At 34.8% G+C, this 19159-nt stretch overlaps 1 protein-coding gene across 5 annotated transcripts in view; it reads right to left on the minus strand.

The window, feature by feature from the left end:
- Window positions 1-398: 398 nt before the first annotated feature.
- Sgce (sarcoglycan epsilon) overlaps window positions 399-19159 on the minus strand; it is a 72660-nt gene continuing 53899 nt past the window's right edge. For 2 of the 5 annotated variants that reach the window (XM_048340047.1, XM_048340044.1), the window contains 5 exons: window positions 16231-16442; window positions 15289-15315; window positions 14370-14558; window positions 3683-3726; window positions 399-688 (listed from right to left, as the gene is read on the minus strand). In XM_048340047.1, the coding sequence (XP_048196004.1) occupies window positions 672-688; window positions 3683-3726; window positions 14370-14558; window positions 15289-15315; window positions 16231-16442 (489 nt within the window). In that variant the 3' untranslated portion in view covers window positions 399-671. Of the gene's footprint in view, window positions 689-3682; window positions 3727-14365; window positions 14559-15288; window positions 15316-16230; window positions 16443-19159 lie in introns of those variants that run through there. The other 3 variants (XM_048340046.1, XM_048340045.1, XM_048340048.1) reach the window with 2 other exon arrangements.

Here is a 19159-nt window from a genome sequence, read left to right on the forward strand (position 1 = left end):
ATCACTATTAATAACTACTCTCTTTCAGTGTAACAGTTTCTGGTTTGGTTCTAGGACCAAAAATCTGATTTTGGCTTCAACTCAGTACACAACCTGAGCTGTATGTACTACATGAACTGTGTGTTACCAGCCCACAATGCATAAACACTAAATGTACTCTAAAACATCCCAGGAAGCCTAACATAAAACAACAGGCTATACAGTCTACAAGACTTAAAATATTATTTAAATAGATATCTCTCTTGGAGCACAGAAGCTTAGACACTTCATTATTCATAGGAAGTGCTTAATAAAATCTTGTCGAATGACGATGAACATGTGAACCTGTTCATAGCAACTAAGATTTCTACCAAATAGGAGGCAATCAAGTACTTGTCTGAAGTAAATTTTACACGGCATTAGACTTCATTAATATTTATTTTAAAGATCACTTTTTATTGTAACAAATATAAAGTTATTAGTGTCTTACAAATTGTCAAAAAATGCTTTAAGTACAAAAGAAATACATTAGTAAAATGAAAATCACGTTGTATTATTTGGTATGTACTTAATACTGTCAACATGCATACTGTATGCCAGAAAGCTCATGCATTACTGGAAGAGAAAGGAAGTAGAACATGATTGTTGTGCCGCTTGATTATAAATTCATTGCTTCAGTCAGTTTTCTTTCTTCAGGGATACCATTTACCTGCAACATGGAGGAATGAATATGAGTGTGAGTTTGGGCAAGATTTAAACACCTTTAGATTTTGTGTATAAGTAACTATGGCAAAGAGAAATTTTCTATCTTTTAAACATAATTTAAAATAATTACATGCACTATTTCTTTGCGTTTTCTTAAAAAAAAAAAAAGAACAAGGGGCTAGGGATATGGCCTAGTGGCAAGAGTGCTTGCCTCGTATACATGAGGCCCTGGGTTCAATTCCACAGCACCACATATACAGAAAACGGCCAGAAGTGGCGCTGTGGCTCAAGTGGCAGAGTGCTAGCCTTGAGCAAAAAGAAGCCAGGGACAGTGCTCAGGCCCTGAGTCCAAGCCCCAGGACTGGCCAAAGCTGTAATGTTTTCTATTTCTCAAAAAGTATGGCCAGAAAAATCCCTCCCACCATAAACAAACAGAATGAAGTTGCCTGCAGGATATACGGCTGTACCTTTTAATCATGTCCTTAAAAAAAAAAAAAAAGAAATACCATGTGGGCTGTAAGGGCAGAGAAAATGAGAAAACCGGAAGGGGCATCAAACCTAATGGTTTCAGCTTAATCCAAAAGGTAGTGCTATTGTCTGCTTCTAACTGCTCTATTATCCTAGCTAGCACCCAAGCCCAGAAACACAACACAGTTAGTTCACTTAAACTTTTGATTAGAATTTAAAAGAAAACAACCAACCACAGGAGACAAGATTCAAATTCTACCCTCCCTTGATAAAAGTTTATAAAGGTAGCTACAAAAAAAACCCAACTTGCTTTCAAAGAGACAAACTCAGTGGCCCAATTACCTTTATAGGGCAAACATTTTGAGACACCAGCGCAGTAGTGGGGGTGATTAGAAAAAGACAGTTTCCATTTCTTAATAATCATGCACAAATGTAACTGAGTCTTTACAGTACTGGATAACAGAAAAGTTTAACTGTACTCATGAAAATACCCAAAGAGCACAAACAAAATTCATGCATGTGCAGATAAAACAGAATAATTTAGAAACAAGGAAACACCATTTCACATGTAAATGAATAGAAGGGAATAAAGAATAAAACTGTCCCTTCTCTCCCTCTCTAAGAAGCAGATTGGCAATAGTGTTAAATACAGTCAGAGGCAGAAGCATGACAATCTCTCATAATTATACCAAATGCTAGAGTAGTCTCTCTCCCTTTAGCTCTTAAGACATTCTAAAGACTCATGGATGACATAACAATAACAAAGCAACTAAGAAGAGACAGTGCATTTTTGTCAACAACACAATCCAAATAGTAGAAAAACTCAAGAAAACAAGAAGCTAATAAGCTACAGTACTAACTAGAAAAGGAAATCAAAGCTATCTTGTTTAAGCAAAGTTTCTGCTCCCCCAAACCTGTTTTTAGAAAAATAATTCCGGAAAATAAGTTGAACAGCCTAAAAGCCCCTGAGGGAAAGTATGTGGCTCTTATCACATCTGCTCAGGCAAGAATTCTCCTTGTAGGGAAGTTTCTCCATTTCTAAAATGCAGTAAACAAGTCTACTTGCTAAAAATCCATTTGACTATCAAACAGGTAACATCATCTATCACTGTCATTCCTAATATCATCTACTCAAGATTTCTATTTCTGTTCATGGGGAAATAAGTAAAATTTGGATTTAAGAAATGCTCAGAATGATATTTACAATATTTCTAGAAACTATCTCCCTTCTCTTAATTCCATACCTGAAACAATGAAAAATTAGAAGACAGACATCTCAGGGGAGATAGAAAGTCCACAAAATTAATGAGAAAGAGGTTCTTCCATTTCTATGGTAGAAATATTCCTTTAATTTTTTAACTTCCTTAAAAAACAGCAATGTAATTAATGACAAGTAAGGATTCCTTTTCTTTTTCTTCAAGTGACACATAGATTAAAAAAAAGTTTATTTCTTCATCAGTCTCTTGAATGAACAAAGAAGCCTTACCATATCAATATATTGAACAATCTTGAATCATGTCAGCATTTAATTAAAACAAGTAATCAAAATTGTGGGGAAAATGTGATAAACATTATCTCATAATTAAAATCTGATGAAAAGCTTCATTTATACTTGCCTCAAATCTTTGAAAAGTTGTCAAACGAAAATCTCCTTAAATTCCCGAAAGCAGCAATAGAGAAGATAATTTCCAAATGAAAACATCCAATATATTTCTATATGTGCCTGAAGTTTTTAACAGAATACTAATTTAAGAGATTCCCTACCACAATGCCCCTATTCATACTTAGAATTCCGTACCCAACTTACGTTTTAAAACTTCTCTTGCTTTTCCAAAAGAGCTACAAAGGCATTACCGGTTGCCTGGCAATTAGAACTAGGAATCAACCACTAATTAGAAGACAATCATGAATAAGTTATCTACTTGTTACTGACATGAATGAAATAATTGGCGGTGGAAAATTTTTAGGGATACTTGAAAGAAATAAACTTAAAGAAAGCAAGTCTTAGGAAAATAGAATAGCCTGGGGGAAATTGTCTACCATCTTGTTGTCACTGGTCATGTTATAACAGCTTTTTAAAGCCGCTTTAAAACCAGACTAACCATTTCTCATTTATCCCCCAGAAGCCTCGGTGATTAGTCACAATGGTTTCCTTTTGTAAGAGTCAGTTTCAAGCTGCTCACTTACTGAGACAAATCCTGGATGCATCCAAGCTAAAAATCTTTCATTTTAAGGGAAAGAATAGGGAGGTCCACCCAAGGAAGGAGATTTTATTCAGTCTTCCTTAATTAGACAGGACCTCCATGGGTGCTTCTGCACTAAGATCATTTACCCCATGTTTAACATTCTGATGCCAATCTATGCAATAAGCTAAGCTATTATTCTGAGGTTCTAAGTCTGATTAAGGAATGATACAACAGTTTTGCTTTCCTTGGTAAAGCTAAGGCTTTGTAACGTATACAATGCTATAATTATCTTTTAACCTATTAGCTTCCTCCATAAACATCCACTTAGTATTTTTAGTACTCACCTGTAGTCTGTTGTTGGGGAATCTGAGTCTGGTGTGGCAAGTTCCTAGAAATGATTAAAATTATTGAGTAAAACTGTGCTTAAACGTATGTAAATAAAGAACAGACATATTAGCATTAAAATACACACAACTTCATCTCCTCCTTTGTGAGTTTATGGATAAGGAAACCAGTATCTGAGGTGGATAAATAATAACCATGTTTGATAAGATTCATGGAATTCTTGGAGACTCACTGATGAAACAATAATAACAAAGCAGCTAAGAGGAGACAGTGCACTTTTTGTCAATAGCACAATCCAAATTACAAAAAAAGAAGAAAAAAAATCCATGCAAGAAAGGAAGACGCTAACAAGCTATAGTACAGAGACAGACAGACAGACAGAGAGAGAGAGAAAGACAAGAGAGAGAGAGAGAGAGAGATCAAAGTTAATCTTTCCTCAGCAAAAAATCTCTACTCTCCAGAACCTGTTTTAAAAAAATAATTCAGGAAAATAATTTGAACAGCTTAAAATCCCCCAGGGAAAGTCTTTGGCTCTTATGTAGGTTCAGGCATAAATTCTCCTTGTAGGGAATTTCCCCATTACTAAAACACAGCACAATAACAACTCTACTTGCTATGCTCTAGACTCCCTCACTACAACCCTGAGAGGCAGGTATTATTGTTTTTCCCACTTTACAGATGATGAAATTGCCTTAGAGATGAAGTCCACACAGCTAGAAGAAGGTGAATAAAGACGTGATCATGGTGATCACTTTTTCAGGTCTAGGTCTGCAGGAACAGATTGTCACTGCTCATGTTGTAACAGCTTTTTGGGGGGTGGGGCTGGGCTTTGTTTATCAGTAGAGAGTTGTACAAAGAGGTTATAATTACAGTAGTCAGGTTATGAGTACAGTGCATCTTGATCAACATAACAGCTTTGAAAAGCCTATCACTATATTTCCTCACTACTTCATAGTAGGGAATGGCTACTCATCCAACTACACTTAGGCAGAATGCAGAAGTCATCCTTGACTCTTCTCTTTCTATCTTCACAGTCTCACTTGGAAATTGAAGACATTTCTCTTCATTTTCAATAAAATCTGTCTTCTTCTCTATCTCTGTTGCTAACTTGGCTAAGCTTTCATCATTTCTCACTTGGATCCTTATAACTTGTTTGATTTATTTCCTCATTTACATTCTTGTTTCTTGATAATCCACTCTGTGTATTGCTGTCAGAATGATCTCCTAAGACATAAATCTGATTGTGTCATGAAAATAACATGTTTCAATATTTCCTGAAATCTATCTGAAAATTAAGTTTCAGGTGTGGCCTAGGCAGCTATCAATCTCTCTTGTCCCTAAATGGAGTACCCTACTTGCTACGAACAAAATAACCAACCCTTACAGCGACTACCTTATCCTACATTCAATGACTTTGTACTTGTCCTTGCAAACATATCTCCAAGTTCGTTACAAGCAACTTTGAATAAATTCCCACAAATACTGTTAAAGTTTTAAGTATAATTTTTAATTAAAAATAACATCTCGGGGCTGGGGATATAGCCTAGTGGCAAGAGTGCCTGCCTCGGATACACGGGGCCCTAGGTTCGATTCCCCAGCACCACATATACAGAAAACGGCCAGAAGCGGCGCTGTGGCTCAAGTGGCAGAGTGCTAGCCTTGAGTGGGAAGAAGCCAGGGACAGTGCTCAGGCCCTGAGTCCAAGGCCCAGGACTGGCCAAAAAATAAAAAATAAAAATAAATAAATAAAATAAAATAACATCTCATCCAACACCTATTCTATATTTCACCTCTCTCTGAGCATCCCCTCTCTCAATTAGGTTGCCGTTTAGCATGCAACAAGACACAGGCTGATTGTCATTGGTTTTCTCGGTATGTAACATTTAGTGGCCCCAAATGCCATACTAGTAAGAATTATCCTATTTTTCTTAGTATCTCCAACAAAGAAACATGTAGTATTTTCTTCAAAGACTTATCATTAACACACGTGTTCATTAACTTGAAGATGTACTCATTTCGCATTAGTATCAGTTTAGGAATATTTACAGTGTTAAGTTCTATGAAAAAAAAACAACTCTAAGAGTAAGGCCCTAGCTCCAAAGTAAGACTTGAGCCAAGTCAGAGATTTTCAGTCTTTTGTTTGTCTTTGGCAGTGGAATTCCTTTTCATTGAAAGTCTCAACAGAACTCTAATGTACAAAAGAGATAAATGTGAGGTTTCCTGGTTGAGACAAAGGAGCTAGAAATTCTTGCTTTGTTTCCTTTTCCCCACTTGCTGGACTAAGAAACTTCCAGGACAGAGTTTGAAAATCATTGATATGAATCATTTCAGCTAGGCAAATATTGTTTCAAATACAAGGATCTAACATGAAAAACAGTGCTTGTTAGTTGAATAGTGTTCAAACTCCTTATCTCACGTTAATGCCTTTGAGTAATTCAAAAAAATGCAGGTTTGTTTAAAATATATCGTTAAGAAAATAAACCAATTCTAAATCAGTTTAAATGAATTATTTATTTATTTAATAATTTGTCCCAATAATTACTTTTTTTGCTATTATGTATTAGGTAGGTTTATCTTCATTTGGCCTAAATTAGTATTTCCTTTGGTTTGTTCTATTTCATACCACATATTTATATTGGTTTTTAAAGCCATAATTAGGAGAAATTGAGTTCTAGCCTTTAATAAAGATAGAAAAGACCTTTGCTACAGAAATCAAACTGCATGGGCATTTGAAGTGGGATGTGGGGTGTGTTTCATTTTAACTCCTTAAGCATAACTGGCTGGTCTATTCCACATTCCAAACTAATGCAGGAGTTTTTCCACACGCCTGTACATACCACATAGAAGTACTTCCTCATTCTCTATCTCCTCTGTCTCTAACATGCCTCTTAACAGATTAAACCAATATATTTCCAAGACAAGATAAATACACAGGACAAAGAAAACATAAAATGTAGGTTATTCTGATATAGATGATGACTGGTATGCAAAGACAGTGGTTTCTCAAAAAAAAAAACAAAAAACAAAAAAATCCCCAAAAAACTAGATCAAGGATTTCCCCTGAGTACAAAATCAATACCTGGATGATATGACTGGAACCCTCCCCCCCTTTTTAAAAATCCTCTCAATGTGTTCTGTGGAGTTAAAGACAATTCAAGTCCTTGAGCCTCCACTTTTTTTTTCTTCCAGTACATTACCAACCTTTTAAAATCATAAATAGGCTTTCCTAGGAGATGAGAAATGGTTGGCTATGAAAGTGTCATAAGACACAATAGCAAGAAATTAGGAAAAGACATGAGAAAGTAATTGTGTATTACAAAGTTTGGGGGCTTTAGAAGTATCTGAAGTTGTATGTTGCAGTTGGCTAAGTTTAAATTAAGCATGTGCTCTTCTTGAGATTTCCAGTGAAAATTTAGATGAATTACAGGAAAAGTGCTTATGTGTGGAAAATAAAATAGTGCTAAACTAGAAAAAAATGTGGAGATTCAACTTCCCCCAAGTCTCCAAAATATATGCACAAAGCTCTGTTTTTGTGGCTGTCACAACGTTGATTACTTGTGAGCATTAGAGAGTTAATGATGGACATATTTAAAGTTGAGTATTCCACTGAAGAGTTCAATGGCGGTACCCATCAGGGCACTGCTTCAAGCATACTGGGGGAAAAAAAGCCTACAATGCACTGTGCTGGAGTTAAGATGCTGAGAACTCAGGAAGAGTGGGAACATTCCTGTCTCTGGTGAAAGCCAACCACTAAAGTCCACTAAAGGCAATTAGAGTGGGGGCAGACATCAAATGGAGAGCCCATAATCCTCCAAAGAAAGAACATTTATAAAGGCATAAAACCATTTAAAGTAATTAAGTTATTAATGGACTAACTGAAAGGTCAAAATGTATAAGCTATGGCATTATAGAGAAAATTAAGAAAAACTATTTCTCTGAATTATTAGCACTAATTATTTTCCAATTTTGTTGCCATTAATTATATGCATTTAAGTAGAAAATTGTATAAATTAGTTATTCCAAAAAGTTCATTCTTTAAGAAAGCCAAGGTAATAACCTGCAAATTAGTAAATAAGTGATTTGGGGGAGGGGAGTACAAATTATTTGTTATTTGTGCAACTCCTTCAAGGTAATTTAACATTCTTGAATGCCCTGTAGAGAAATTCTATAAGTAAGGTAGATGATTAATCAACTGATTATGCTGCTACTGCTTGAAGATTCAAAAGCAAAGTGATCTGCATAAAGCCAAGAATCCATGCCAGAGGTGAAAGAAAATGACATTAGTTATGTGGAATATAAAACAGTTCTCTTGAAACACTATGAGGGCATTTAACAATAAGAAATAGTGACACATTTTTAGAACTGTTCAGTTATGTCAGGCAAAAGATATTGCTCAAACCTTGAATTTTCTACAAATGTTTTTCTGCCAAAATAACTTGGATCTATAACTACTTTTGCTAAGGGATTGGGCTATGATCTAGAGAGAGGAAAAAGAAAGGCAAGGAAGGTCAGAAAGAAATCGGAAATGTCATTACCATTTCAAATATCCTCCAACTCTAATTTTAACCCAAATCAATTTAACATTGTATATGATATATAAAGGTGGAAGGAAGCACTGTCCACAAACAAATGTACTCCTTATCTAACTTATATAACAGTAACCCCTCACTTTTATAATAATAAAAAATTCTAATAAAAAGTTGGAAGGAAGTAGTCACTTGTTTCTTTTAATTTTTCTCTTTGCTCATATAAAGCCCAAAGTAAATCTATCACAGCTTTAAATTGAAACAGTACCAAGATCTATCAAGCGATATTACATCTATCACTTTTAGGGTTTATTTGCTGAATTAAAAGACAATGGGTCTGAAATATGGTTGGCTGCTGACAACTCTGTCAACAGGAGACCATCACCATGCTCTCCTGAAATAGTCTCCTCTGCTTTTTGTACCTTTTATTAAAACTTCATTTTTTGTGTATGGAATTTTACCATGAAGTTGGATCTCATTATCACCAAAGGAAAGAAAAGTGGAAAAACTTAAATAAAAGCTACAAATGATTAGTTATTATCTTTAATTATTAGACTTGATTCAACTTTTATACTTGCTAATTTGCCAAAGATTAAGTACAACCTACCTCCTGTTTTGATGGACACCCAATTATCCTGGATTAGGTATTATATTTAGTATAATGAATAAAGAAAATTTTTGTAGAGCCAATTAAAATCTTCCTGGAAAATATATGGGGCACTTTCCCATATTATTCATTATGTAAGGGTCCTCCATGAAGATGTTTCCCACTTAGGAAAATCAACTAGTATTGATGTAGTTATAAAAAAAAGAAGAATAAAGAGGCAGGTCTTCTGCCTAAAAGACAACATAACTCCTCACAAATCTCAGAGTACATTCCTTTTTAGAAAACAGAGTATTTGCGATCTTCCACTCAACTCCTGTTCCCAAAGGATAAGATTGCAAACTGCACTTTCTAAGTGGTTTTTAGCCTTTCAGGGTTTAACATTTTTCTGCCCCATTCAGACACTGCTTTCTAATCAGCACTAATCTCTGCTTTACACAGCATTTTTCTAAAGCAGTTTTAAGGAACTGCGGAAAGTTTACAGATTGATATGCACAAAAACTCACTAACAGCCCAAACTTTTTTAGATTAAACACAATGGGCCTACCCCTCTCTCCTACTTTCACACATATTCATCAGAGGCATTTAGGAAAAACTGTTCTTCGTTTACAACTCAGGTAGAAGTGTGGAAGTACAATCATCTCCCCTCCCTTACTACCTCCCCCTCCTCCATCCCCTTCCCATTGCTACTACATCCCTATGGAAAATACCAGAGATTCTGGATTGCCCAATCCTAAAACTTAAGTCCTGCAAATCACTAAATTAGGGATTCAAAACCTTTTACCTGCTCAGCTCAGCTTATAATGTACACTTCTATCAGCCTCCAAATCCCCACTGGACTGGAATCTGCATCCCAAGAGCTCACAGTGATTAGGAAAAGGAATGTAGTTGGGGAAACTACATTATACTTCCTCAAATTGAGGACCTAAAATTCTGAAACCAGGAATTTATTTTTTTTTCCATTGCAATGGTTATGAAGGTTTATGGCTGGGGTACATAAACAATATCTATAATAAGTTTTTATGGTTAAGCCTTTGTTCACAAGTATAATGCCCAATAACAATGATTTGTTGTACCCAGGCAATTCATATTTAATAGTTACTTTAAAATGTGATTGCCAGAAATGCATTGTAATAAGGGCACTGTCTGTATTAAAAAATCTTCCTAATATCAGTGATAACAGTTATTTATTGAGCATAGATGCAGAAATCCTGACTAGGTAAGGGAATGGGGTTCATGCTACAGAACACTTGTCTAAAGCTTATCAATACTCTCAAGGACAAGAGACATAAGGAAGGTACAAGAAACTGCGCAGACCGGGGGACACTAAGGACACATGAGTATTATCATGTTCTAGAACACAAAAAGAACATGAATGTTAAAACTGGTAAAATTTGGGGGCTGGGAATATGGCCTAGTGGTAGAGTGCTTGCCTCGTATACATGAAGCCCTGGGTTTGTTTCCTCAGCACCACATATATAGACCAAGTTGGAAGTGGCACTGTGACTTAAGGGCTAGAGTGCTACCTTTGAACAACAACAACAACAACAAAAAACCTGGTAAAATTTGGAAAAATTTAATGTACCAATTCTTGGTTCTTAATTGTGACCATGTATGTTCTATATAGTACTTATTGTAAGGTGTTAATAATGAAACTGTATGATAACCAAAAAGTATGCAGTATCATCCCTCTAACTTCATCCCCAAATTATGTGTTTATGTATAAGTTCATTAGCAAAGATCAGGTAGACTTCATTTCTAGACTTCATGTCTAGAAAGGCAAAAGGAACCTTTTACCAAATGAACCCCCTTCCTTCTGAGCATATGCTTTGCCTCCTATTCTTCCCAATTCAGTTTCTGCTAACTCATTCATTTTCCTTGTAAGCAGGAACACAGATCCATCTGAGGCCAGTGAGGACACCATCTATCCAATAGTAGATGTCAAAATGATATCAGAAAGAGTAAATAATCTAATTTGTTGATCAAATATAGGTCTGTCAGTACTTTAATTTATCATTTACAAGTGATTACATATTTTAACTGGATAATTTATGGTGCCAGCCTGAAGCCCTGTGAAGAATTTTATCAAAAAGGAAAAGAAAAGAAAGGAGACAAGGAGGACAGAAGGAGAAAGAAAGTATTTCTAAGTAACTGACAATTACCACATGACCATATTACACTGCCTTTCAAGTTCTTTCTTCCCCTGAGTTGAGTCAACTTGTTTAAAAGCCCATTCAGCTTTGAAAGAAAGCTTTGAATATTCCTGAATCTTGCTTAGAAGTCCATATTCATGTTTGGCCATATCTTCATGCCTGAATATTTCTGGTGTTAAGTTTGAAGAATAAACACGTGAAACTGTATAGATGACCGAATTATTTACAAATGGTATCAATTCACTTAGTATAAATATCTGAAGGTAAAGCGCATACCTTTTCAGGAAGAGTTCATTAGGAAGTACAAGGCAGCATTTTCCAAGCATATGCCCAGTCAGGAAGCACTGTAATGCTTCATCAAACATAATAACTTGTTTTAAACTTGAGAATTCAGTTCTAGCCAAATAACCAAAATATTTATATGTATCTATATGGTGTTGAAACAAAACTTTAAAAAGAGCTGTCTTTTTCAGTTAAAGTGAGAAGTTGAATTTTTGTAAAGAACAGCTATGATGAACCCTATACAACAAATTCTCTATTATCTAGCATGGTTGGAAAATGAGGTTAATCACATATTCTGGCTTATAGGGAGTTACCATAGAGACTGTGCACATATTATCCATTTCCAAGAATAAAAGAAAGATAATATACACTCAACACTGAAATGACACCAAATGTAATTTAATTTTTCTCTGATGAGTCAGATGCACTTGATGATACTGCAGTGCCTCAGAATAATCATTGGGAACATCATCAATTATCTATGCACCCTATTTATATAGGAGTGCTAGTTAATGGCGCTTTGCCATTAGCAGAAATCTGAATAATATAAAAGTTTTCTGGACTTCAGAACATACATATGTTGAAATTGTTGAAAATGTAATATAATAACCTATTGCATTTGCAAATAGAGAGCTCTAACCAACATAATAGTGGTTGGGTTGAGATTATGCATGGACCAGGCAGATGCACTTCTCTATAAACTAGACAGGAGATTTTGTTTTGCTTATATGTAGCATACATTAGTAGTAATGTTACAAAGTCCTGACCAAAAGGAACTGAAATAATTTTTAAGGATCTTACTCTCAACATATATGATAACAAAGGTTTCTTCAAAACTCAGAGAAGATGGTCTTTTCTTTCTCCCTTAGAGTTGATCAGAATGAAGTTTTACAGATTTTCAAACATACTCATTATATAATGAACACTGTTATAGCACTATGACTCTGTCAGTAGAATTCCCAAACTATGTTCTTTGAAGATTTAGCTATTTTGGTTTTCCCCCATGATTTGCAAAGTCTCTCAACACATTGAATGGACTGAGAACTCTTGTAGTTTGAAAAAGTAATCCCTGGGTTACAAGTATATTTGACCATTCCATACTGATCAACATTATACTAGAACACTAAGCAATGTAAGAAAGACTAGTTTCAAAGAGTTAAGTGCAAACCTTTTCATTTTAAAATGAATAATAAGGTTATCTACAACTGTTATCTCAGAAAACCAGGAGATATGTCAAATTGTATATTATTATGTTATTCTTGCAGTTGTACAATTTTTCCTCTTTGATATCTAATTTTAATACACAGAGTCTTGGTATGGCACATAACAAATGGACCAATGATTTTTATTGAGCATAGAAATCCATCCTTTCTGTTCACTACAAGTATATTATGTGACCTTAAATACTTTTTGTTTTGTTTTGCACCAGTCCTGGGGCTTGAACTCAGGGCCTGAGCACTGTCCGTGGCTTCTTTTTTTGCTCAGGGCTAGCACTCTACCACTTGAGCCACAGCGCCACTTCCGGCTTTTCCTATATATGTGGTGCTAAGGAATCGAACCCAGGGCTTCATATATACTAAGAGAGCACTTTATCACTAGGCCATATTCCCAGCCCTTAAATACTTATTTTTAACCCCTCTGTACATCACCTTGACAACAAAGTTTAAGTTTAAAAAAAATGACAAAAAATAAAAATAAAGAAAGAAATGTACTTTGTTTTTGTCAGTCCTGGGGCTTGAACTTAGGGCCTGAGCACTAGCCCTGGCTTCTTTTTGTTCAAGGCTACCACTCTACCACTTGAGCCACAGTGCCACTTTTGGCTTTGTTGTATATGTGGTACTGAGGAATCAAACCCAGGGCTTCATGAAATATGCTAGGCAAGCATTCCACCATTCCTAGTCCAATCAATGTACTTTTTACTGAACTTATATAACTGTAATCCCTCAGTACACCACTTCTACAATAACAATAGGATATATGTTTAAAAAAAAATAAAATAAATACTTATTTTTCTGTTTCAAATCCCCAAATTTTCCTGACTACTGAAAGAACCTGAATGAATTATTCAGGCATACATAGGTATACACATGAACATACCCTTAGCCTATAAAGCCCTGAGTAAAGGATGTTAAAAAGCTTTCAGAATATATTTATAATTCTTTTGGATTTTCCAAGTGTTTGGGGCAAACATATCTAGACTAACTGTGCATACTATTCATCTGCATTATTTTTAATTTTAAATTATTCCATGTACTTTACCTGGTTACACAATAAGTACTCTCAATGAGAAAATATTTGTGCCCATCAGGTTTCCCACATAAATTTTTAATGTGTGTTTTACTCCGATATAACATTCTAAGGTGTGTGTGTGCGCATGGGTACACTTGTGTGAAAGGCAGAATGTGACAGAAATATGATGTATATCCATTCCTTTTACTTTGAAAACAAAATGATTTTTAACATAAGGTTAATATGAAAAATGGAGTCACATTCTTAAAATTAAACAACAGTTTTAGCCACCATTTCATAAAGCAAAATCTAGCTTCTAGGCATATAAAACCCCTCAACTTCCTTCCCCAAACCTTTACAAGTCTTCTTCCAGGCTTTCTGATCAAAGTTCTTGCAACATTAGAAGGTTTGCATGAAGAAAATGTTCACAACCCAAATTGTAACTGTTCATTTAGATATACAAACAAGTTACACAAAAACTCCTTAAACCTTTTTATCCTAAAAATAAAACCTGTAGGATACATAGATAATAAAAAGGCTACAAAATAAAAAGCTATTTTAGCAGCATCTCTATAAAACAATCATCTTGTCATGTTTTAACATAAGCTTCCTTTTTCTCTGAGAAAACAGATATTGTGTATTATTAGTGCCAATTTCTTATACACAGCTACATGTTGCCTTATTTGGGTTAGTGAAGAAAACAAGAATAATTCTCTGAAAATAATTCTATTGTATTTGTATCAGGCCAGTGAGGTTGGGAGCTGTATTATCAACAATCTGTTTCTATTCTCTCCTCTGTTTATAAATGAACCGGAGCCACAATGCAAAGCCGTGATTCCTGTAAACATATTCATGCACATTAATGACTATGGATACTCAAGTGGATACTCACTGCTGTGTTTGCATCAATGGCATATTGGTGCTGTCATAGTTGTCTGTGTGCAGAGGAGGAATGATTTCCCCGGTTACAGGGTGAAACACAGGAAGCGTGGACAGGGGCCATGCTATCTCTCTATTCTTGGACATATCTCGAAGCTCTTTGGTAGATTTCTGAATAGCACTATGATGAACCAGTTGAATGCTATATGAAAGAGAAATCAACAACATATATTTAAAATTGTATACTAACCTGAGGAGTTGTCAATTTGAAAATGTTTTCTAAAAGTTTTCTTTATTTTAAAGGAGCCAGACATTGTTGCACTTGAACATTCTGCAAATTATCTCAGAAGGTGATATGTCTCGTAGACTTTTAACATAGCAGAGCTGAAAATTGTAAACTGATTTCAAAGTACATAAGGCTCAAGTTAAACTAAGTTATGAAGCATTGTGTTACTATTAAAACCCTAAGTCACAAACTAGTGTTCTATTTATTTTCTATGATTAAGACCAAACTACCATAGCTTTTATATTATTGCTACTGGTGGGGCATTTATAAATACTCACAGAACTTTCATTTTATGGAAGGTTATTACTGTAGGTTCAGGAAAACTTGTATGAAAGGTCTTTTCATCTGTTCTCTGGTTTATAGAAATGCAGATTGGGAAGTAACATGAAATAATTGGCAAGTTAATATTCTGAGCCTGGAATATTTTAGGTTTAATTTTAGGTCATCTTAGTTTTCAACCCCTTTTTATGTGTAGTTCCTCTCCCTCCTAAATAATTCTATTTAGAAAGCAGCTTTTACGTTTATGAAATAAACTACTATGAAAGATGATGAATGAAAAGATAGCATGACACACGTGGAGCACTATGGCAACTGAAGAGTGTGGAAAAACAATGACAAAGAAAATAACAGGAAAGAAGACACTTACTCTGGTGTTTGCATGTTTCTCTTTTCCCTAGAAACAAAACAAAATTTATGAATTAAATAATAGCATTGATATTTTGAACATTAAGACTATATGCTCATGGGAATCTTGCATGATGTGGAAATGCTGACGTTGTGACTTTTCTATGCAACCAGGCAGCATTTGCCACCAGGTTTATGATATTATTTGCATGAGGACACATACAGCGATGGAATATTGATGAGAAGCACACAGAAAATGGGAAAAAATGGAGATTGAGAATCAAGCTTTTGAGTGAAATCAATTCTATGACATAATGAAATCAGACTACATGTAAAAATGAGAAGAGTTTGTTACTTGCTGCTTTATTATTATTTTTAATCCCTGGCTTTGTTCCCCTGACTTCCAGGTAATCTTGGGAGAGTATCTTAACTGACATGGATGTTCTGAGTACTAACTATTCATGAAGAGAAGACTCACTGCTTGAATGATACCTTATTTTCTTTAATTTGCTCCTGTTATTTTTTTTATGTATTTTAAACATTTAGATTATGTTGTTTGACAGCTACAAGACTGCAAGAAGAATTATGGCCATCATTTCTGATCAAACTGACTAAGACAATTTAGATATTTAGAGTGCAATCACAATGTCAATAGAGCCCAGTTTCTGCTCCCCCATGATGCCTTGCATAATCAGTGTGTCTAGCCTTAGTTATTCTTGGGACTGATTTTGCCAGTGTGAATTTACATCTAGCCTTAAAAATTTTGGATAAAGTAATTATAGCCCCTAGTTTGATTTGCCACATTCAAAACTATTTTAATTCATTTTTAAGTACTGAGTTTGAACACAATTTCAATTTATTTATCAAGTATTTAAGAAACGAAGTGAAACTTGGCATTCAATGGAATCATCTATGTTATCTTAGCGGGCTCTCCAATTCGTTAGTAGTGTTTTAAAGTACTCACACTCCTTCCCGTCGGCAGCACATGATATACGCAAGTATTAGAAAAAGGACCAGTGCTACTGCCGAGGGCACAGCCAGGGTAATGAGGAAATCCGTGTAATAGTCTCTGCTTTTCAAAGAGTCAGAAGGGGGCTTGTACTCTCCACCATCAGGTAAAATCCCCTCTCCACGGATCACTTCCTGATACGTGGATACTTGCTTTGTTTTATCAACCTAATACAAAAAAAGACAATTACACATCCAATTATTAACTGCAAACATTATGAGTTTTTAAGATCTAGACACACCAGAACATTCTTTGACAAACTACCTTAAAAAGCCAATTACTTTTCCAACTACTTTACTTCTCTGGATATGTCATTATTTATTAGAGCTAGGACGAGGTAATGAATCAAAGTAATGAGGCTTCATCTTGGCCTGTTTACTCTGTACTTTCTGTAACATATACACCCCCACACACTTGTAAACACACAGAACATATGTGTTCATGATTCCTGAATATGTACAGCTACTCATATGAGTATACAGACATCCATTTGTGCGTGTACATGTAGAGTTTTTGTTTGTTTACTCCACAGCAGAAGTACTTTTCACACTACTACATAAATTTCTTTTTTCTTCATAACCAACTCTAGTACAGACATTAAAAGACCACAAACTGGCTAGTAAACAGATTTGCAGGTGTGGTTTGTAAGGTTGCTGGAAGGAGAAAGAGGAAAGAGAAAAGAAACAGTGGAACATTTCCAAATGCATTATTCTTAATCTTTCTGCCAAGTAATTTTTGTCAACTGACAAGTAATTTTTAGGAAAAATAATTGATGGAAGATGGAACCTATCTAAGGATCAAAAAAGTGTACACTTATAATATGTTAATTTATATCCACGTTAGCTGAATTGCATTCACTGAGTTGCATTTAATTATACTAAGGTTTTTATTTAAGGACATTAAACAGGTAGCCATGTACAATTTTTAAATTACAATTGCTATTACAAAAAAGTGTTAGGGAGAATTACCATTTGTGGCATTATTTAATATCTTCTCTCAAAACACCACTTGGTGCTAGTAAAACCTTTATTTTCTGCAAAGGAATTAATATATTGTCTTCTTCTAAAGAATGTGAAATTAAATAACTGATTGAAAATAACTTCATTTTATCTTTTATAATCTTGGATATTAGAAAGCTTGTTTGTCAAATATGAACTTAAGCATTTTTTTTTTAAGTTTTGGCCCCAAATTTTACATTTTAACATCTTGTTTGCTGTTTATTGTATGACTCTTTTGCTTATACCTCCTAAGATTTTTGTGGTAAAAACTGGCATATAAACATAGCTTAATAACTATGTAATATGACCATATAAGATGATGCTAAGCAAAATAAACTCCAAGATATGAAAATGAGATTTGTCTTTGTTATTGTTTTTACTGTGCTATGTGAAGTTATTTCTTTTTCCTTTTATTTTCCCCCCTATGGTTTATATCCTGTTGTCCCTGTATTTGGTTTTGGTACCTTGGGTATTGTATATATGTTTATCTGAAATAGGGAAGGGAAGGGGAACAACAAAATGGTGAAACAAAGGACAAAGGGTGAATCAATGCAACACCCATACTCACAAGACAATATGTTGGAAATGAACTTTACAACTGGGGGGATAGGATTGGGGGAGAGGGAAAGTGGGAGAAAAATGAGGAAGGGGTAACAAGTTTGACAAGAAATGTACTTACTACCTTACATATGTAATGCAACTCCTCTGTACACCATTTTGACAGTATAATTAAATTTAAAAAACATATATGTGTAGTATGTGTGTATTATGAAAATCCCCACCTGTTCTATTTATAAAACCTTACCATGAAAAATAAAATCTGAAAGCTCATATAAGTTAATTCTGAACTTTTAGAAATTAGAACACTATTCCTAAACATAAACTCATGTTATGGTTCAAACACAAGTAAAACGGTGATGGTAGGGCATATACTCTCTTGATTAGAGAGATGGATCTATTTAAGTTAGGATCACAGCTGTTCAGTCGTTCACACCCTTGTACAATTAGCACCATGACTGAGAAACAGTGAGTTTTAAAATTAAACATTTACTTATAATGTACATGAACAAATAACTTGACTTGTTTTAGGAGGGCATAGAAACAGCCTTATTTTTCTTAGAAGCAAAGGACATGAGGAGAGGAGTCCTAGGCAAAAAAGCCACATGGTTTGCTAAGCATTGTAATATGAGGAATGTGCTTTCCACTACTGGATCCTGGAAAGCTGTCTGCAATTGGCTCTCTATAAGATGTGTTTAAGTGTCAGTAACGTAGTTCAAATGTCAACTTTAAACTTAGATCTAATCCACTTACCATCTATCACAAAGAGCTGATATAAGTTAAATTTAAAGGTCATCAAAGAACTAAAACAACTTTCCTAGCTTCCAGATATGTGGATCAAACTATTTTATAAAGATACACAAAAGAAAATACAGTACAGTGGACATTTATATAAAGTATTGCAAATATACTACAAATACATGAAGTGACACAGCTTTTCCTAACTTTTCATCATGCAAATTAAATAGCAATTTGGAAAGCAATATTTAATGTTTATAAATTTATTTTTAAAGCTATGGGCAAGACACAATAAATTTTCTCATTAGGAATTATCTCTTAAGCTTTTCCTATGATTTCAGTTTCCAGACCTGTGAATTGTGTCATAAATATTGATTTGTTTTCAGATTTGTTGTTATTCTTGGTTCTTTCCTTCCAAAATCGGGGCAGTGGTGGCATATTTAAGACATTTTCTAAACAAATACCACATAGACTCCATAATCTGTGCTGATTTAACAGCCACCTGCATGCCTAAGGAGTTCATTTGGACCACCTGCCAAGCTAATCTAGCCTCAGCAACTAATCAAGGGTAGAATAAGTACAAAAGTGGA

This window comes from Perognathus longimembris, chromosome 2 (assembly GCF_023159225.1).
Source record: "Perognathus longimembris pacificus isolate PPM17 chromosome 2, ASM2315922v1, whole genome shotgun sequence".
Taxonomy (NCBI): Eukaryota; Metazoa; Chordata; class Mammalia; order Rodentia; family Heteromyidae; genus Perognathus; species Perognathus longimembris.